This window comes from Andrographis paniculata, unplaced genomic scaffold (genome assembly GCF_009805555.1).
Source record: "Andrographis paniculata isolate CXL003 unplaced genomic scaffold, ASM980555v1 Contig38END, whole genome shotgun sequence".
In the NCBI taxonomy this organism is placed as follows: domain Eukaryota; kingdom Viridiplantae; phylum Streptophyta; class Magnoliopsida; order Lamiales; family Acanthaceae; genus Andrographis; species Andrographis paniculata.
Genome location: NW_026137571.1, coordinates 2,054,567 through 2,075,168, shown reverse-complemented (window position 1 = coordinate 2,075,168; position 20,602 = coordinate 2,054,567). Strand labels below are relative to the sequence as shown.

The 20,602-nt window shown below is 28.0% G+C and overlaps 3 protein-coding genes across 3 annotated transcripts; 1 reads left to right on the top strand and 2 right to left on the bottom strand.

The window, feature by feature from the left end:
• Window positions 1-5,615: 5,615 nt before the first annotated feature.
• On the top strand, window positions 5,616-6,080 carry LOC127250839 (SKP1-like protein 10). Its single transcript, XM_051274266.1, has one exon. The coding sequence runs from the start codon at window positions 5,616-5,618 to the stop codon at window positions 6,078-6,080; it is 465 nt and encodes a 154-aa protein (XP_051130223.1).
• Window positions 6,081-7,907: 1,827 nt separating this feature from the next.
• Window positions 7,908-10,832, bottom strand: LOC127251139 (pentatricopeptide repeat-containing protein At5g03800). The gene has a single exon (XM_051274738.1). The coding sequence runs from the start codon at window positions 10,793-10,795 to the stop codon at window positions 8,126-8,128; it is 2,670 nt and encodes an 889-aa protein (XP_051130695.1). The 5' UTR covers window positions 10,796-10,832; the 3' UTR covers window positions 7,908-8,125.
• Window positions 10,833-11,561: 729 nt separating this feature from the next.
• Window positions 11,562-20,179, bottom strand: LOC127250996 (uncharacterized). Its single transcript, XM_051274511.1, has 8 exons — window positions 19,734-20,179; window positions 19,077-19,256; window positions 16,965-17,450; window positions 14,924-15,172; window positions 14,592-14,662; window positions 13,938-14,055; window positions 12,715-12,849; window positions 11,562-12,096 (listed from the first exon to the last, which is right to left on the bottom strand). The coding sequence occupies exons 1-8, from the start codon at window positions 20,142-20,144 to the stop codon at window positions 11,833-11,835; spliced, it is 1,914 nt and encodes a 637-aa protein (XP_051130468.1). The 5' UTR covers window positions 20,145-20,179; the 3' UTR covers window positions 11,562-11,832.
• Between the last annotated feature and the right edge of the window lie 423 nt (window positions 20,180-20,602).

The window sequence follows — 20,602 nt, the reverse complement described above, 5'->3', positions numbered from 1 at the left end:
TATTTATCATTATCATAAATTAGTTTTATAAAAAAATGAGAAGTTTTAAAGATAGATAAAAATATTTGTTAATGGAGAAGAGAGATAGAAATAAAGAGATTTTGAGTGTGTCCTACATGTAATATATTAGAAGTTTTAATTAAATTGATTTATATTTGTTAAGGGAGTGTTTGGCAAATAGCTTTTTTAAGAGCTTTTAGTTTATTGAACAACTTTTAGCTATTTGACCAGTTAAAAAGCTAATTTAGGTGTTTGGTAAATTAACTTTTTGGAATAACTTTTTGAACCCAAAAAACTAATTTCTGAAAAGCTAACTTACCCAACGTTTTAAAATAGCTTTTTCTGTAAAAATATTTTTATTCCTTATATGACCTTAAAAATTTATTATACATTTTACACAAATAAATATATTTTGATTATTTATTAATTATATTATAATATTTTATTATAATATAATTTTACTTTTATAAATTTAAAATAATTAATTTTTATATAAAAATTATTTTAATTGTAAAATATATAAATTTATTAAAATCAACATAAAATAGAAAATATAAATATTAATAATTTATTTTTACATTAAAATTACATTATATAAATTTTATACTAAAAATAAATTAAATAAATTAAATTTATTGAAAATTATAAATATAATGAACTAATCGATAACTAATATAATAAATATATACACGAAAAATTTATTATTTTATATTTTACATCATTTTCAATAGAAAAAACTATTTATATATTTTACTAAAAATATATTATTTTTTAAATCTAACTGTAATAAAAATAAATATTTTTATAACATTTTTACAATTTTAAATAAATAATAACAAAAAAAAATTTACCATTCTAAACTCAAAAGAACATAATTGAATATATTAGAAACAAAAATAAAATAGAAAAATTCTCAATTGTTATTTTACGTAGAAACAGTTAATATCAAACAGTTGTTTTACCAAATATTTTAATACAAACAGCTAATCAAATCAACCAGTCAAACCAGCTAATTGAATCAGCTAACAACTATCGGCTAATTGAATCAGCTAACAGTTAACAGCTATCAGTTAATTGCCAAACACGCACTAAGTATGTTTAAAATTGATAAATTTATCAAAAATAGAAATGAGTGATCTTTTGTGAAATGTACCAAAAAAAAAATATGATCATTTGTGACGGAACCAAAAAGAAATATTATTAAAATATAATATTTATTAAGTTTATGCAAAAACTAAATATTGACTTTCTAAGCGGATATATGAAGTAGATTTTTATAAAAAATATTCTCTGTCCGTCCGAATAAAAGATATTTATTTTGTCATTTTTTTTTTTTGTCTAAGTAAAAAATATTTGTTATCCTTTTTAAATAAAATGCATCTCAATTAAATACTAAAATACTTCCTTCGTCTCATGATAATTGAACCCTTTTATTAGAGATTCAATATTTAAGATAAAAATGTTTAATTAGTTAATAATAATAAGTTATAATATTATTTTATTAATTTTTATGTAATTAATAATATTAATAGTTTTAAAGTATTTAATAGATATGATTAAAAAATTAAAATATATATTTAAATATTTTAAAATTTATATAACAATAAAAAATATATATGCAATATGAATATCAATTTATAGAGAATAAAATTTTCTATAATACAAGTAAATAAAAAATAATAATTTTATTTATTTATAATTTATATAAATTAATTTTATAAAAGATATAGAGTTTTAAATATAGATAAAAATATTTATTTTTACATTATGTATCGATTTATATTATACACGTGTGTTGTATTAATATACCCTTTGTAATGAGATCAATGTAATATATTTTTTTATTATTATAATGTGCTCTTAATTTATATATTATATTTATAACTTATTAATAGCATATTAATATTAATATGTTATATTTTATTTTATTCATTATAAATAGACATATATATATTATTTTATTATTAATTATTTTAGCATATATTTTTTTAAGAATTTATCACATGATAAATTTAATATTAATTGTTGATTAGTCTTAAGAATATTTGTATCATTTTACAAAATATTTGTCAATATAATTAATTATTTGTTTAATATTATTTCAACAATTTATACAAATCGTGCATCGCACGATTTTACGTGCTATTAATTTATATTTATTATATATAAATGTGTTTTATTTATATTATATTTCTTTTCTTTTTTTTCAATTCAATAATTCTATTTTATTTAGTTTTATCCGTTTAAAAAGAATAATCTTATTACGATAAGTAATCATATCATTATAATATTATTTTTAAAAAATAATATATTAAATATTAAAAATTTTACCTTTTTTTAAAAAAAAATTAAATTAAAATTTGAAAAATTAAATTAAATTTGAAAAAAAAAATTAAATTAAAATTTGAAAATTTTGAAAGGCCAAATTTAATCGACCCTTTTGTGACGGTGCCTTCATTTATTTAGCCCATTAACTTGTAATTAATGCCCACTATCTCAAACCTACCACACCATGTCAATTATTTTTATGAAGTCATATAAATAGGTATTATATGATATTTAAATATAAAATTAAATTTTTGTATGATATAAAAAGTAAAAAATAAATATTCTCTAATATTCTCTCAATCCCATTGAAATGTTACGAATTTCTATTTTCGTCCGTCTCAAAATAAGGTTATCATTTACTAATTTAATAATTATATTAACTACCTAACATAATAAATATCCTTTCAACTTACATTATATTACACAAATATCATTACTTTTATATTACACTGTACTAATAGGATATTTTTGTCTTTTTCACTACAGTCCAATATAATACTAATATTAAAATATTTACTTGAAAAAAAGCAAATGACACCCTTCCAATGGGACGGAGAGAGCACTATTTTTGTCCTGTAACTATTTATCTATTTTATTTTTTAATATTGAATTTTAAATATTAATATTATATTATACATAGTACAAATTAAGAAAAAATAAATATTTTTATTAGTGTTATATAAGGGTGGACACGGTTCAGGTATTTGCAAATATGCAGATATTTGATATTCGAACCAAATCGAATAAATATCCGGAACCGCAAATCGTATCCAAATCGAATTTTCGGTTAACAAAAAATATTTGCAATTTTGGAAATAATTTGAACCGAACCGAAAATTTTAAAAAATATATATATTAAAAAATAGTTAAAATTCTAATTAAATCAATATATTTGCAGATATTTCAAATATTCGAATCGAAACTGAACCAAATATAATTATTAATATAAATTTTAAATATAATAATATAAAATATAAATATATTTGGTTCGGTTCGGTTCGGTTAGCCGAACCGAAAAATATATCAAAAACCAAAATCGAACTGAACAAATATCAAATATGCAGTATTTGTGTTCGAACCGAATTTTTCGATTAACCGAGAATTCGGTTCAGTTCACCGGTTCGGTTTGATTTTTTTGCCTACCCCTAGTTTTATATAATAAAAATGTAATATAACAATTGTATAAAATATTATACAAATATAAGAATATTTGGATACCTTGTTAAGGGACATAGAAAATATTTGATTTAATATTTTTAAAAAATATTTTTAATAAATATTAAAAATTTAAGTAAAAACCTCAAAAGAACAGTGTGTTTAATTAGTATTTTAAAATATAGTACAATATTTAAAAAATAGTCCCTCAATTCAATTTTAATTGACACTTTTGGTTTATGATATGATATTTAATATAATAAAGTGTAATGGATTAATAATAGTAAATTATAATATTAGTTTATTTAACTTTTTTATATGAGTAATGGTGTTGAAATTTTTAAAATAAAAATTAATACTCCTCTGCCCCATAACTATATTCTGAATTGTGTTTGTCACGTGATTTAATGAATATTGATATTATATTAGTAATAGATAAAAAGTACGGTAAAAGATATTTTTGCCCTTACGAGTGTATTAGTGTAAAAAATAGTGATGATTGTGTAATAATAAAGTAAGGGTAGTTTTATAGTGATATGGTTATTTATGGAATGTGACTATTGTTTTGGAATGAACAAAAATAGTAAACAAGACTACTGTATTAGAACGGAGAGAGTACTATATAATTAAAAAATTTTAAAATATGTGTTCAACGGATGCATGTATATCAGACACATAAAAAAAAAAAAGAAACAGTTTTTCTGTTTATTTCGAGTGTAGTGTAAATATTTTTGCTATATAAATTTTATGATATTTTGCAGAACATTATAACTAAATTATCGTTTAAATTAAAATTTAAAATTAAAAGATAATACTAAATTTTAAATAAACAAATTCTATTTAGTTACATATTTCTACAATTATCAATAAAATATTTATTTATATATTTATTATTTTTATAAAATACTATTAAATAAATAAAAAAATTATCTAAAAATAACAAAAAAACCAGACACACTATGCGTGTTTTCTTTTAACATTTTATATTCACGTATTTTCTAAAAATATAAATATACTATATATATTTATTATTTTTATATTTTTTTACATAATTCTTCGTATTTTACGTAGAAAAAACACTCATTCAAATTATCTTACAAAACAAACACACTCACCTCAAAACAAATACTCCCCGGTCATTTAAATTTATTATCATTTTTCTTTTCTTATTGTCATCCAAATTTATTCTCGTTTTATTTTTTAATAAAAAAATACTAATTTTTTTTACCAAAAAAAAGTAAAAATTTCTAATTTTAAATATTTTTTTTAAAATTCGTGTTCAGTTAAATTAGCAAACAATTGGACGACGGAGGAAGTACTAAATAACCATAAAAAAGAACAAGTGACGTATATCTATTCCATTTCATTTGAAAAGCGTATTGCCTTTTTGTACTCAGTCTAATTTATTGTGTTTGTATGTCAAAGTTTTCAAAATTTATATTATTTATCAATATTTTTTCTTAAAAATATTAAATTAAATAGCTACTTTATTTATTATTATACTATAAAATAATTTTCTATTCAAAATATACATATATTTGATTTGCATTTCAAATATAAATTAATATTATTTAATTTTTATAATTTTCAATAAAAATATCCAAGTTCTTGTAATAAATTATTATATTAAAATATTATTTAAATAAAATATAAAAATTTAGAAATAAAATAGTATATACCATTTTTTTACGTAATAAATGTGATAAAAATCTATAAAATATTACACAAAATTTTGAAAAATTTATTAGCATTAGTTTGCCGAGTTGTGTTTTATAGGAGTTTTTACAATTTTTTTTTTTTATTATTGATTTTTTTAAAAAGAAAATATATTATCAAATTAAATATTTATTTTTTATTTTTCATATTAAATTAAAAATAATTTTAAATTCAAAACATCTATTTATATCATATGAATTTTTTTCCAATCTTTTAAGTTTTGTATATATTATTTTATTAAAAAGATCAAATTTGATTCTAAGGAATAAATATGATTCGATAGATATGATTTGAAACTGTATAATCTTAATTATCTTTCTATCCATAACTAATAAATCATATCCTTAATTTTCTATATATACACAAAGGAAAAAGGGAAGTTTATTAAAAATATTATTAACACATAAGGTTCTTTAATGTCGATTTCTTCTTCAACTATCATGGATATAGAAACATCTCTTACGACTGCCATAGATAAAGAGACATTCAGAATTCTAAGAAGCTCTGATGGGAAAGAATTCAACGTCTCCAAATCCATCGTTATGCAATCATCGCTCCTTGCAAATTTACTCGATTTAGAAAAAGATGACATAATTTCACTCCCTAAAGAAGAAGGCAAAATCGACGTAATCCCACTCCCTGAAGTCGACGGAATAACCCTCGAAAGGGTAATTGGTTTTCTGAAGATATACTTAGAAGAATCGTTTCAACAATTCAACGATGAAGAAAAGAAAAAACAATGCGATGATTTCTTTGTTAAATTTAATATCTATGATTTCCTTGCCCTTGCCTCTGCCGCAAATTATTTGGGAGTTCAAGTGGTTCTAGACGAGGCTTGTCAGAGATCAGCCGACTTAATGAAGAACAAAAGTGTGCCATGAGTGAGAAAAGTTTTTCAGATAGATAATGATTTGACGCCCTACGAGGAACAAGATATTAAGAGTAAAAATATATGGACGTACGAGGGCCTCGATCCAGATGATTGAAGAAGAAGTAAAACGATGATTGCTTTTAATTGATATTAGTTAGAATGGATTATTAAGAGTTTTCTTAAAGTTTTGTTTGTTTAATTTTTTGTTTTTCAAATTTTGTTTAATTAAAAATATTTTTTGATATTTATTTGAATATCTGTTGAAAAAAATATTTTATATTTTGATTTCTATATTTTTGTTTGCATACGAATCTTCCCACAAGCAGGTCTGCGTCGGACATCAACATAATAATAATAATAATAATAATAATAATAATAATAATAATAATAATAATAATGATATTCTACAGTCCAAATAAAATATTATTGTAGAAATTAAGAAAGAAAAAAAATAAAATAAGAATACAAAAATTTGTTCATCGAATTCGATGAAGATAATCTTCTATTGGGGCCACGGATCTCCCTCGTTTTAAATATAGCATAAAATTTCGGTACAAAAATTTAAGTGGACAGTAATATACTCCCTTTCCTCGTTCCAATATAATAGTCTTGTTTACCATTTTTATCCGTCTTAAAATAATAGTCTCGTTTTCATAAATAACTATATCAGATAAAACTATTCTTACTTTTTTATTATTACAGAATTGCCACTACTTTTTATACTCACAAGGGCAAAAAAGTCATTTATCTTTATTTTTTACCAAATACAATATTTATTAAATCTCGTATTCAACACAAGACTATACTTTTGGGGACAAAGGGAGTATAATAATTTGAATATCAAGAAATTTGATGGAAATAAAATATATATGCAATATGAATATCAATTTATAGAGAATAAAATTTTCTATAATACAAGTAAATAAAAAATAATAATTTTATTTATTTATAATTTACATAAATTAATTTTATAAAAGATGTGGAGTTTTAAATATAGATAAAAATATTTATTTTTTAAAGAGAAATATAAATAAAAGGATTTTGAATGAGTCCTAAGTATTTATGATGTTATATGTCATGTAGTTAATTAAATCAATTTATATTTGTTAAATATATTTTGATTTAGTAAAAATTTTATCCAAAATAAAAATGTGTCTATTATTATAGAACAGACAAAAATAAAAATGATGTCAATTATGATGGGACGAAAAAAATATTAGTTACGGTATTCTTTTAGTCTCACTAATGTTAAGTAAAATAAACTTTACATTACTCCATTATAGTACATATGTATAAAAATATTAATATACCTAAATTCGCATGCAAAAGTCAAATAAATATATTTAACTTGAACCGAATAAAAATTATGTAACCCAAAAATACCAACAGAACACACCCAATATATAACACAAAAGAAAAAAAGATAAATTATATAATACTTTCTTGTGTTGTTAGTAAAAATACATAAAATATGCTGTGTTTTATTTATTGTGTGAAACTCTTTTGGGTTAACGTAAACTTTGCACAAAACACCTTCTTTGTCCAAAACTGATATTTGATTTTAAATAAAAATGCAAGTTTAATACAAATAGAAAAAACAAAATATCTTAAATAAATTTTTTGAATAAAATAAATAAATATATAAATAATATATTAATCCTTTATATAGTTTTTGAAATCAAATTGTTATATGATTTTTATAAAAACTACAAATATAAATGATTGATCAATTATTTATTTATTTATTTTATTCAAAAAAAATTATTTAATTTTTTTTTTTTATTTGTATAAAATTTGCGTAATTTAAATCTTTATTTAGAACTAAATATCAGTTCGGACAAGAGAGTATTTAGTGTAAACTTTACATTAATATAAAGAGATTTTACACAATAAATAAAATACAAAATATATTTTACATTTTTAGTAAAACACATGAGGATATTATATAATTTAGCCCAGAAAAAAAGAAACAACAAAAGCCATGATCGAATGAATTTTACCTTCTTTTAACCGTTCGTTTAATTTATCGAACGAGCTCTCAATCGAAAACCAATTTCACCATTGATCCATGCAAGAACACTCGCCACGAGCAAAGCAATGAAAGCCCGAAGCATCTCTTACCTCGATCACCCTTCTCGTAACAATTGAAACATATTTGAAGAACGTATGACAATCCCCACACAGATGAACATTCTTCATCACCCGAATCGCCGCCGTCGTCGTCGTTGTCGTCGTCGCGGTCACCGCCGTCAGCAGTCCGTACGTAACGGCTAGTTTCGCGCTGTGGTACCTCAAGAAATTCGGCTTCTGATGTTCCTCGACCTCATGCAACACGAAGCTCGTATCGGGTCTGTACCCGGCCTTCAGACATTCCAAAAATAGTACATCGAGCGCGCCGTAAATGTCCCTCGATCGCGGGTGAGACTTGTCCCGAGCGTAGAATGTCTGAACCTTGTCCCGATCTATGATCCAGCTCCGGACGGGGAATTTCCGGAAGCCCCGCGATTTCATCTCCGCTCTTACATTGTCCGAACAATGCCACCTCCCGGAAGCCGAGTAGAGATTCGATTGAAGGATATACGTTGACGGATCTCGCGGCTCGACGCTTAGAATCTCCTTCGCCGCCCGTCTCCCGATTTCGGCTTTCTTGTGTATTCGACAGCTGTTGAGTAAAGCCCTCCAAACAGCAGCCGTCGGTTCGACCGGCATTTTCTCGATCACTTCCTCGGCTTCTTCAAGAAAGCCCCAGAAACCCAAAACGCTAACGAAGCCGGCGAAATGATCCGAACTCGGGTCGATGCGATAAACGGGTTTCATCGAGAGGAAGAAATCGCGGCAAGAATTAACCGACTCCGCGCTCGTGTGTCGATACGCCGAAAGAATTAAACCGCAGGTAATCGTATTCGGTTCGACTCGTCGTTTCCGCATCTTGTCCCATACGGTAAGCGCGTCGTCGCCTCGTCGATTAACGATATGTCCTGCCAATAAACTGTTCCACGAAACGACGTCGTGCGCGGCCATACTTTCAAACGTCTTCGTAGCTTCTTCGACGCCGCCGCACTTCGAATACATGCTGATTACGCCGTTTCCGACGCCAACGGCGGCGAACAATCCGCGTTTTATAGCGAACGAATGAAGCTGTTCGCCGAGTTTCTGGAACCCCAAATCGCCGCATACTCCGAGTATCGAAGCCAACGCAACCTCGTCAATTTCGGTATACTGCAAATCGCAAATTAACGAAACCGCTTTATCTAACTCCGCATTCCGCGCGTAGCCACAAATCATCGTCGTCACCGTAACGGGACTGATTGGAAGTCGATCGAAAATCCTCTCGGCATCACCCATTCGATTACATCTCGTGCACATGTCGAGCAACGCCGATTCAATACACTCGTTCCTTCCGAAATCGATCTTTAGAACAAACGCGTGGATCTGTTCGCTAGCACACTTCCGTCTCGTAATCCCGCAAGCATGTAAAACGGTCGTCAATGTAACATCGGTTAGCTCCACGCCTGCCCGAACCAATCGGTTAAACAATCTCAACACTGTCAAACCTTCACGATTACGGCAAAATCCAGACAACAGCGCGTCGTAGGAAACGCAATTCTTTTCAGGCATCCGATTGAAAACCTCGACAGCCGAATCGACGTGCCCGAATCCCATATAGGCGCTGATCATTTCGGTCCAAGAAAAAACATCGCGCATCGGCATTCTACCGAACAAAGCCTCGACATCTTCCACATTGCCACATTTCGCGTAAAACTCAATCAGCGCATTCGCGACGCTCAAATGGCTGCCGTAACCGGATTTATGCGCGTAGGCGTGAATCGCCGATCCTTCTTTCTCGGCGTAACACTTCGTGCACGCGACCAAGAGGCTCGACAACGTAAAATAATCGAACATTGAATCCTCCTCCTCTACGAGCAAATCATGAAACAGCTCTAATACTCTTCGATACAATCCTTCCTTATTCATAAATGAAATCACAGTATTCCATGAAGCAATGTCTCTTTCAGGCATTTCGTCGAACAGGTTAACGACACAATCTAAGGAGTTACAGTTACCGTAGAATGCCATGAGAGAATTGGCCACAAAAGTGCAATCAACAAATCCAGTTTTAACAGTGAAGGCGTGAATTTGGGAACCGAATTCGAAATCAAGTAAACGAACGCAAGCAGTGAGCAAGGCGACGAAAGTGTACCCGTTAGGTTCGATTCCCAAATTTCTCATCTGGAAGAAGAGCTCCACAGCTTCATCCTCGCGGCCCGATTTTGCGAGACCGGAAATCATCGCAGTGTAAGAGACGACGTCAGGGGATAAAATGGAGCTGAAAACTCTCTCGGCGTAATTCAGGTTATCGAGGCGGATGTAGGACGTGATTAGGGAATTGAATAAGCGGATGTCCGGCTGGATTTTGAGAATCGAAGCGTGTATAGCTTTGTTGAGGCGAACATCGGAGCAGTCGGTGGATAGCTGAAGAAATTCTGAGAAATCGCGGTTTGTGCGAGGAGGGGAGGCTTCATTGTGGGGAGATGGAGCCTTGGAGAGTGGAGTTGAGGGGTTTGGAAGATGGAGGGTTTTGGGGGAGGAGAGAGGAGGAGAGGGTTTAGAGTGAGAGAGAGATGAAATTGAATGCGATGTAGCGAACGACTTCAAAGGGCGGCGGGAATGAGCGGAGGCGGTGGCGGTGGCGGAGTTGTGGCAGTGGTGGATAAGAGCCGCCATTAAAGTGAGGCGCCAAGCTTACCTCCACAGTTGGAGCACTGTGTTTTATTGTGGTTTGACAAAATTTTTTTAACTAATTAACATTTTTTATTTATATGTTACTATCACATAGTTTTTTTCTTTTTTTTTTTTTTTTTTCATTTATACTGATTATATAAAAACTCTTACTATATTTTTTGACATAAAAAATTTGAAAAAGTTACTTAATGAATTTTAAGCTTAAGTGAATTTACGTGAGACTTATGAGGTATAAATTTTTCTTATACGATATTATGGAGTGCAAATCAGCTTTGGATTGAGTTCACGGATTTGTTTTTGAATTTATTCTAAAAATGCTTTATACTAGTAGAGTTCATGTGAAATTTATAAAATGTGATTTTTTTTTTTAATATTTTAATGTAAAACTTGAATTTGTATCTCCAATAAGCTATTGTTCGTTGCTTTTGAGGACGTAAAGGCTCAATATGCCATACAAATATTTTATTTTTTTTGTAGTATTCGCATTATTTTAGAATTTAATTATTATTATTACGAAAAAAATTACTTTCATCGTCTAAATATATTTTTATTCTCAAAATATCAAATTGGAATTTTGACGGTTTCAATTTTTATAATTTTAATTATGTTATATATATTTTGAAAATTTATATATATTATTAAAAACTAAGATAAATAGCCCAACAAATTAAATTTTTAGTTCCGTCACTGTATATTTAGGTGGACGTATTATCAGTTATGCTCTAAATTACTCTAATTTTCTTTAGGATTGACCTTAACAATTACGAACATATGTAAATTTCATCGCTACTATTGATGAATTATTCATTACACTACACCATCATAGTAACACATAAGCATTACAACATGGTAAATGCGCGAAACAATGTTTTGCGCTATTTTCAAAGAACATATAAAAGATTTCGACAGTGCGTCATTATTACTCGGTGGTCACCGCATTGTAACAACGGGTGACATTCGATTATTGTCTCGGACAAGGCCTAGCCTTGTCTACCAGAAGTTTCCCGTCTTCATCGACATCAAGATTTCGGAAGCAAAGCAGCCGCGCCCTTTACAATTTTGGTAGCAGTTTTTCCTGACTCCTTTATAACATCGGAGGCAGAATTTCCGGATTCCTTTACAACCTTGGATGCAGCGTGGCCAGTTGCATTCATAAACTTGACAGCAACATTGTCTGTCTCGATTTTAACCGGGAACCCGATGTTCTTTACATTCTCGTAAAGCTTCCCCTTCTCGGCCTCGTTGGCTTCGACGCCGACGCTTACGGACCCTTGGAAGTCTCCCTGGACAAGACAGGCAGTGTGTGTTTTAGGACATAAAAAATCGATACAGACATGTACGAGGTTTCGGATAGGAGGGTACGGTTCGGATATTTGCAAATACGTAGGTATTTAATATCAAAATCGAATCGAACCGAACAAATATCTGAAATCGTGAACTGTATTCGAACCGAAAATTCGATTAACCGAAAATATTTGCAAATACTTTGAACCAAACCGAAATTAAAAAATATATATATTAAAAATTAATTAAAATTCTAATTAAAAAAAAATATTTTAAATATTCGAACCGAAATAAAAAATATATATAAAAAAACAATTAAAATTCTAACTAAATAAAAATATTTGCAAATATTTTAAATATCCAAACCGAAATCAAACAGAAATCGAACCAAATATAATTATTAATATAAATTTTAAAATATAATAATATAAATATATTCTGTTCGGTAACCGAACCAAAAAAAATATCAAAAATCGAAACCAAACCGAGCCAAACAAATATCAAATATGCAGTATTTGTATTCGAACCAAATTTGCTCGGTTAACCAAAAATTCGGTTCGGTTCGGGTGTTCGGTTCGATTTTTTTGCTCACCCTAGTTTCAGATATGGATAGATACCTTCGACCGGTATTGCAACCAGCTTATGTTCGATTGCGCCGGGAATGCGCCGAGCAATTTAGATAGAGTGCCGCTCCGGTCGGGTATAACGAACTGGAAAATTTGTTCGTCTTTAACCGCCGCCCGCCCGCCGACCTGCCGAGGCGATGCAAGAAGAGACCCATGAATAACAATGTGCTACCGTTACTCTGATTAATTTTGTAATTCAGTATAGTGCTGACAACATATCATATTATCATAGAAAGTACATAATATGATAGTAGAAAATACACAATTTATATTAATATAAGTGAATTAACAATACATATTATCTTCTTTTTTTTTTTCAACATCATTTTTGAATTGTGATTCTTTAAAAAAAATAATAGTAAAAATATAAAATATTTTATACAAAAGTTAAAAAATCAAACAAACTTCAAATACTTATTACAAAAAATAAAAATGTAAAACAAAACTTCAAATACTTAAATATTCAACTTAAAATAATATATTTATATTTTTTTATACAATTCTCTATATTACACATAAAAAATTATTTCATCTAAAAATATTTGGTGAAAAGTTATATTTTCGCATAACACACCATTTAAATATGAACAAAAAACATATGCTCCTTCCATTCAGATTCAAAGTACTCATTTGTTCTTTTAGTAGATTAAGAAATAATAGTAATATTTTATTGCTATGTAAAATGATATTAACATTTTTGCCTTTTACAAGTATAAAGGCAAAAACCATATATATATATTTTGTAAAAGTTCAATCTTTGTATTTATATATAAATTATTTTTATTATAATAAAAAAATAAATATTTTTAGTTGAAAGACAAAAAATAGTTAAAATAATAAATTGAATTGAGACGAAAATATATTTTTTTATGTGCTAACCGGTGAATTTAAATTTTTTAAAATTGATTGTGAATTTCAAATCTATTTTTTAAAAATATTTTTTATATTTTTTATATTATACACTTCAAAATACTTACTACAATCAAATGATAAATTTTAATTACGAAGTATTTTAAATTCGAGTTGATTCATTTAAAATCTATTTTAAAATTCAAATTCATCCAACAAAACAATAATTATTTATTTATTTATTTATTTATTTATTTTTTTTTGATTCTTCGAAACATTTTTCAAATCAGCACGGTATCCATCCGACCCATCCAACCCAACGTAAGAAAAATGTAATCAAGAAATAAACACACTGTGATTCTTACCATATGGCCCAAATGGTCTTTGGCAAATTGATTATTGTCGAGCAAAACTGTTGGCAAATTAGATTTCGACAATTTGTCAACAACCTCAGAAAGCTTTTCTTCTGACATATCATCCAAACTGAAATAAACAGACAGTGAAAAATGGCATGAACAATGGCAATATTCACGCAATAAAATAAAGTAATATAACAGATATTTTTGTCTTTTGTTTCTTGGTATAAAAATAATGATACGATGTAAAGTGAAGGTATTTATGAAAAAAAAAATTAGGTATTTAATGAAATTATTAATTTGTAATTGGACATTTTAAAATAAAAATAAAAATATATATACTTTCTGGCTGGACATGGAGTATGATGCAAAATTTTTAAATTACAAGGGAATTATAAGTAATTTTGCTTAAAATATTACTTTCTCCGTCCATCCAAAAACAAAGATATTATTTCTTTATTTAATAATTTAATATCCTTACAACTTCTAATATATTATACAAATGTCATTATTTTTATATCACACAATCTAATAGGGGCATTTTTGTCTTTCTTATTATAAACTAATATAATACTAATATTAAAAAATTTACTTGCAAAAATTAAACGGTAACCTTTCTACCGAACGGAAGGTTTATAATTTTTAAATATATATATTTAATACCTGTAGATTACTAATGCGTCTAAGCCTGCATTGTATCTGTAGTTAATTTCACTGATCTTCACATCACCCAACTGTAAAAAACAAAAAACGACCAAATGGATTAGTGAGGTGAATCTGGAGAAGATACATTACAAAAAAATAATATATTTGTAATGGAATTCCGTCCCTAAAGTTCACGTAGCTAACGTAATTTCATTCCTAATTCCGTCTCTAATGTCATTAGTAATGGAAAAAATAGATTTAGAGACAAAAAAATTTTGTTACAAAAATAATTTTTTCTTGTAGTGATAGAAAATGAGTTTGAATCTTTATTTAGGAAGAAAGAATCTTACAATGTCTACAAATTTGTTGAGGCTTCCTCGTTCCTCCGGGAGAGAAGTCATGAGTTTATGTTCCTGTCCTGTCCCGATGTTCGCCATCTCGGCCACGAGCCGGAGGGTGTCGAAATTCATGTTTGCGCCGCTGCAAATAGCGACAACGTTTACGCCCTTGAGTTTATGCGCTCGGCAATACGCATCCGCCCCGGCGATGGACAGAGCTCCCGATGGCTCCAAAATGGTCCTCGTCTCTTCGAACATGTCCTATTATTACAAGGCGAAGCGAGACGAACAAATTGTGTGGTTAGATATATTTTGAAAGTATTTTATAATTTTATGTTGTTTTAGGAATTATAGAAGTTTTGAATGAAAAAAATAAAGGTTTGATGTAATTGAAAGAAACGTTTGAATGCAATATTTTGAATGAAAAATAGTACAGTAAATAGTTGAATTAATAGCAAAGGATATTTAAATTAATGTTGTGATATAATAATTGATAAAGTGCCTTTTTGTCTATTATGGTAAAAATAAAATAAAAATAATAATAATAGTATAATTTCTTATTAAAAAGATAAAAAAAATAAAAGATCTATAAAAATAAAAGAACATAAATGTACATAATACAATTAGCAACATAGCTTTCATAATTTAAAAATTGCATGACTTGTTCGTATTATATTTTAGAATATAATTTTACTGATTTTTCATTTGAATTGACTTAAAAAATAAATAAGAGTCAAATGAAGAAGCAGAAACTAAAAACATAATCAGTTCAATTTTATGTTTGGATGAATAATTATAAATGTAGCTTTTTATAAAAAATTATTTAGATATAATAAAGTTGAAAGTATTTCAAACCGTTAAAATGATCAAATAGTAATGTAAATAATATATTTTATTAAAACTTTCTAATTTATTTAGAATTTTATAAATTATATTTAAAAATTTTAAATTATTTAAACTAACTGACAATATATTTATTAAATTTTATGTATTTATTATATTTGTATTTTTTTATTTTTTATAAAAATAAAAATTAAAAATTTAAATAAATTTAAATAATAGTATTCTACAAATTATTTTAACTTTAAAAACTGTATTTAAAAATATTAAAAATGTACTATATAATTAAATTTTATATTTTTAAATTTTGATATTTTAAATTTAATTAAAATAAAAAATATAAATTAATAATTAAAATATAATTATATTTAAGTTTTATATAAATGAATTATTTTTATTTTACTGTATCTTATTTATTTATTTTAATTAATTAATTAATTATTATTATTATTATTATTATTATTATTATGGCTTTTGCTTTTTCCTAAAGGGCTTTGAGGTGCTTCTCAAAAAGTTTTTGGAATCTAAAAACTGTTTTTATTTTTGAAGAGAAGCCAATATAAATATGAATAAATATTTTTTTAGAAGTAGAAGATAAAAGCATTTTTCAAAAGTTAATCCAAACGGGTCTGAATCCATTGGAAATTAGGTGGTGTTCTATCCTATTTTTTAAAATGTCACAAAACTATTAAAAATAGATTTAATGAATATTTTAGGAAATACTAAAAATTCATATAATTTCTAATTATAAAGGAAAAAAAATACAAAACTTTCTTTCCGAACAAGTGAGTTAACAATTTTATTTATTTTAAATAAAAATACATATTTAATATTTAATATAAGACTATATCATTCCAAATTCAATATATTTTTTTTACTATTTTCGTCATGTCACTTAAAGTATTAATTTTCAATCAGTGTAAAAATAATCATATATAAATATAAAAAATACTCCTAACTTTTATAAAAATATTAATTTTTTTACATTATTTTCTAACCAACTAAAAAAACAAATATATACTTTCCACGTGAGTATATTTTTTTTAAAAATAAATTTTACTCTTTTCAAAAATATATAAATTAAACTTAGTTTTTTTAATAATATATTAAATAAAAAACACATTTTAAATTGCAATATTTTTTAAAATAAAAAATATATCTCAATAAATAATACGAAAACAAAGTTGAAAACATAAGTAACCGCATAAACAACCTTTATGGCTCCGGCAATCGCGTCGCGGGTGACAAGAACGACGCCGTCTAGCAATTCCCGGCACAGCCGGAAATTCTCTTTCCCGACCTGTTTGACGGCGACACCGTCGGCGAAAGTCCCGACGGTGTCGAGCTTCACTCGCTCGTCATACTCGAGAGACACGGCCATGGCGTTGGAGTCGAAAGGCTCGACTCCTATGACCTTTATTTCCGGCGCGAGCGACTTTACGTACGTGGCAATGCCTGAGACAAGGCCGCCGCCGCCAATCGGGACGAAAATTGCATCGATCGGGTCCTTCATTTGCTGCATAATTTCCATCCCGACGGTCCCCTGGCCGGCGATAACGGCGGGGTCATCGTAAGGCGGAATGTAAGTTTTGTGTTCTTCGTCGGCGAATTTTAAGGCTGCATCTTGTGCTTCGTCAAACGAATTCCCAGTACGTTTTACTTGCACATACTCTCCTCCGAAACTAATAACAGCGTCAATCTAAATATCCCAAGAAATTGTAAGAAAAAAAAAAAAAACATCGACTTAATAAAATATTATATTAAATATTTATAAAATATCACATCAAAATATTTAATTTTTTTTTTTTTTAAATTGTTCGAACTATTGATAAGAATTATGTTTGTAATTTGGAGGAGGATTTGATTGGTTGGGTTTTCAAGCATTCGTAATTTTTCCTAATCAAATATTTATTTATTTTTATTTTTTAATATAATCTTAAAAATGAATTTTTACTCAAAATATTAAAAAATATATCCAATTCAAACACTAGCAGAACCAATTTTACAATTTTTTTTAGTTCTATTTGATACCATATAGCAATAGGGTAAAAAAAAACATGAACTTAAAATCGAGGAGCAATTTAACATAATCATATAATTAATTTTATTTTTATATTAATTTTTTGGCAAAATTGTTCATAAGTCCTTGTGATTTCGAAACTCAGCGTAAATTCTCCTTCTACTTTAAAAATTGCATGACGCCCCCTTATACTTTAAAAAATATTGTATGAAACCACTTTGTGATTTTTCGAAACTCAGCATAAATCCCCATTTTATTTTAAAAAATTGCATGACGCTCACTTATACTTTAAAAAATATTGCATAAAACCCCATGTCATGCAAAACATATAGATAGGAAATCATCTTCTTATCACACGAGGAAAGTTTTATGGTGGTAGGATTTCATGCAACGTTTTTTAAAGTATAAGGGGTACCGTACAATTTTTAAAGTATAGAAAGATTTTACGCTGAATTTCGAAACCACATGGGAGTTATAAGCAATTTTACCTAATTTTTTTAAATATATATATATATATATATATAGGGCTGGAGGGAAACTCCAATACAATTTCGTCTCCAAATTTAAAATTTTATTATTTTAAATCCGATGTCCTTGAAGTTAGCAAGGACGGTTATTTATGTTGTGTACTTCGGCCTCCGGTAGACTTCGAGCCAAGACCAACACACAAAGTGCGGCCCAAATTGATTTAATTTATATATATATATATTCACTCCGATTTTAACAAATCTATTCATTTTTCTATTTTAGCCCGTCCTAAAACAAAGTATCAATTTTTTTTTTAAAAAAATATATTACACAAATATTATTATCTTTATATTATACAATACTAATAAAGTTAATTTAGTGTTTTTACTTTTATTTTTACTAATACTAATATTATTATCTTTATTTTTTCTCCTGATAATTCAGTATCCAAAAAATTTCATATAAAAAAACACACCATTAGGCCATCTCCAACCCTCTACTCTATTTTTGCAGCTGCTATAATAAAAATGCAGTGGGTTGGAGATGATCTTAGTTTCCTCGTTTTATTACAATTTGTCAAAGAGATCGAGATTCAACGTTGTCGGGATTTCGGTATTGTTGTCCATAGTCATCCAAAGAAATTTTCCAACTCTTTTTTTTTTTTCGAAATTCGAATTCAGTCCTCAATGAATTTGATCTCTTCATCTTCATTTTCTCACATGGACTTTATATAATATATATATATATATATATTTTAAAAATTGGGTAATTTATTAATTGTCATAATATTAATTGTTTGTACGATGAAGAAGAAATTAATAATGGAAGAAGTATAACCTTAATTTGTGGTGTAGTGATAGGCATAAAAATCCAGGCTTTCCGTTTCAAATTGAATGCAGACAAAGCCACGCCTTGTGCGTGATTCCCTGCTGACGCAGTAACTACGCCATTTTCAATCTGAGATTCTTCGAGATTCGCCATCATATTGTAAGCCCCTCGAAGCTTGAATGAAAACACCTGCATATGGATAACCTACGTCAGAATCGAAAAATCGAATAGCCTGTGTTCTTTTGTAGTTTTTACCGCATATTTTTACTATTTAATTTTTTTTTCTTTAAAAATATCACATCAAATAATTATTTTATTTTATTTTTTTATATATTATACTATAAATTTATTTTAGATTCAAAATATTACATCAACCTCTATTTATATCACATCAAAAACTATTCAAATTCAACTTTTTATTATTCAAAAATCCAAACTCAAAACCTAAAACGGACAAACACACCCTAAGGGTTTCTTTAGATAGAGGTTTTCGGAAATTTGAAAAAAAATAAAAAATATAAAAATATAAAAAATTAGTATTTGATTTGATGTTTTGTGAGAGAAAAAATATATTTGATATGATTTTTTTTAATGAATAGTATCAAATGACTAAAAATGTGTTGTATAAACAAAGCCTAATATTCTTAATTTAATTTAATTGCGTACGGGCTGATTGTCTTCTCTCTTGAGGTACAAATTATACCCCCCTTTTGTTGAAAGCTTCTCAGCTTTCTCTAATGGCGTCCGAACCGCCAAATTGTAAACTTTAGACAGCAGGATCGCCTTCAGATAATCCGTCGGAGTCATATCGCCGTCGCCGTCGCCGCCGTCTGCGGCGGCGGATTTTTGGGAGAGATCGAGAATCAGTCCGTTTGGGTCGTGCGGCAGAGCAGTGGAGGGAAGTGTGATTAACGGCGGATCCTCCTTCTTCTTCGAAGGAGCTGCCACCGCGCGAATGATAGACGCGCGGCGGCGCCGCCCCGCGCCGTCGTCGGAAAATTTTACGGCTGCGTTGAATAGCCTGGCGCCGCCGGGAAACGACTGCGTCGGTGGAGGGCCGAATCGGAGGACGTCCATCACGTGCTGAAAAAGGTTTGGTGGTTTGTTGTGCAGTGAAATTTTCACTGCAAACTTGCCTGTTCTTATAGAGAATATTTGCAGTAAATAAATGGCTAAATTCCACAAAATTTTTACTACCTCTCTGGACACCGTCAATTTATGTATTTGTATTTGACGTCATTGTTTTTAACATTAAAAATATTTTTATATTTGTATAATTTTTTGTACAAATATCATTACATTAATATTATAAGACACCAATAAAAGTATTTTTGACATTTTTTTTTTGATTTGTACTACGTTTTGATATAATAATTAATATTCAAATATTAACATATGAAAAGTAAATGGACAGATTGACGGTGGACGGAGGCAGTACTTGATTTCATAAAATTGCGCCAAATTTTCTGTACTTCTAAAATTGCATGAAACTCTTTCGTGTTTTCATAAATTTTGCTTCTAACCGCTGATGGTCT

Excerpts from the sequence above, each read along its gene's own strand:
- LOC127250996 (XM_051274511.1), bottom strand. The coding sequence starts at position 20,144 with ATGGACGTCCTCCGATTCGGCCCTCCACCGACGCAGTCGTTTCCCGGC. Across the intron at positions 19,257-19,733 it reads AGAGAGAAGACAATCAGCCC|GTGTTTTCATTCAAGCTTCG; the intron begins GTACGCAATTAA and ends ATCCATATGCAG. Across the intron at positions 14,056-14,591 it reads GACGCATTAGTAATCTACAG|TTTGGATGATATGTCAGAAG; the intron begins GTATTAAATATA and ends TGTTTATTTCAG.
- LOC127251139 (XM_051274738.1), bottom strand. The coding sequence starts at position 10,795 with ATGGCGGCTCTTATCCACCACTGCCACAACTCCGCCACCGCCACCGCC.
- LOC127250839 (XM_051274266.1), top strand. The coding sequence starts at position 5,616 with ATGTCGATTTCTTCTTCAACTATCATGGATATAGAAACATCTCTTACG.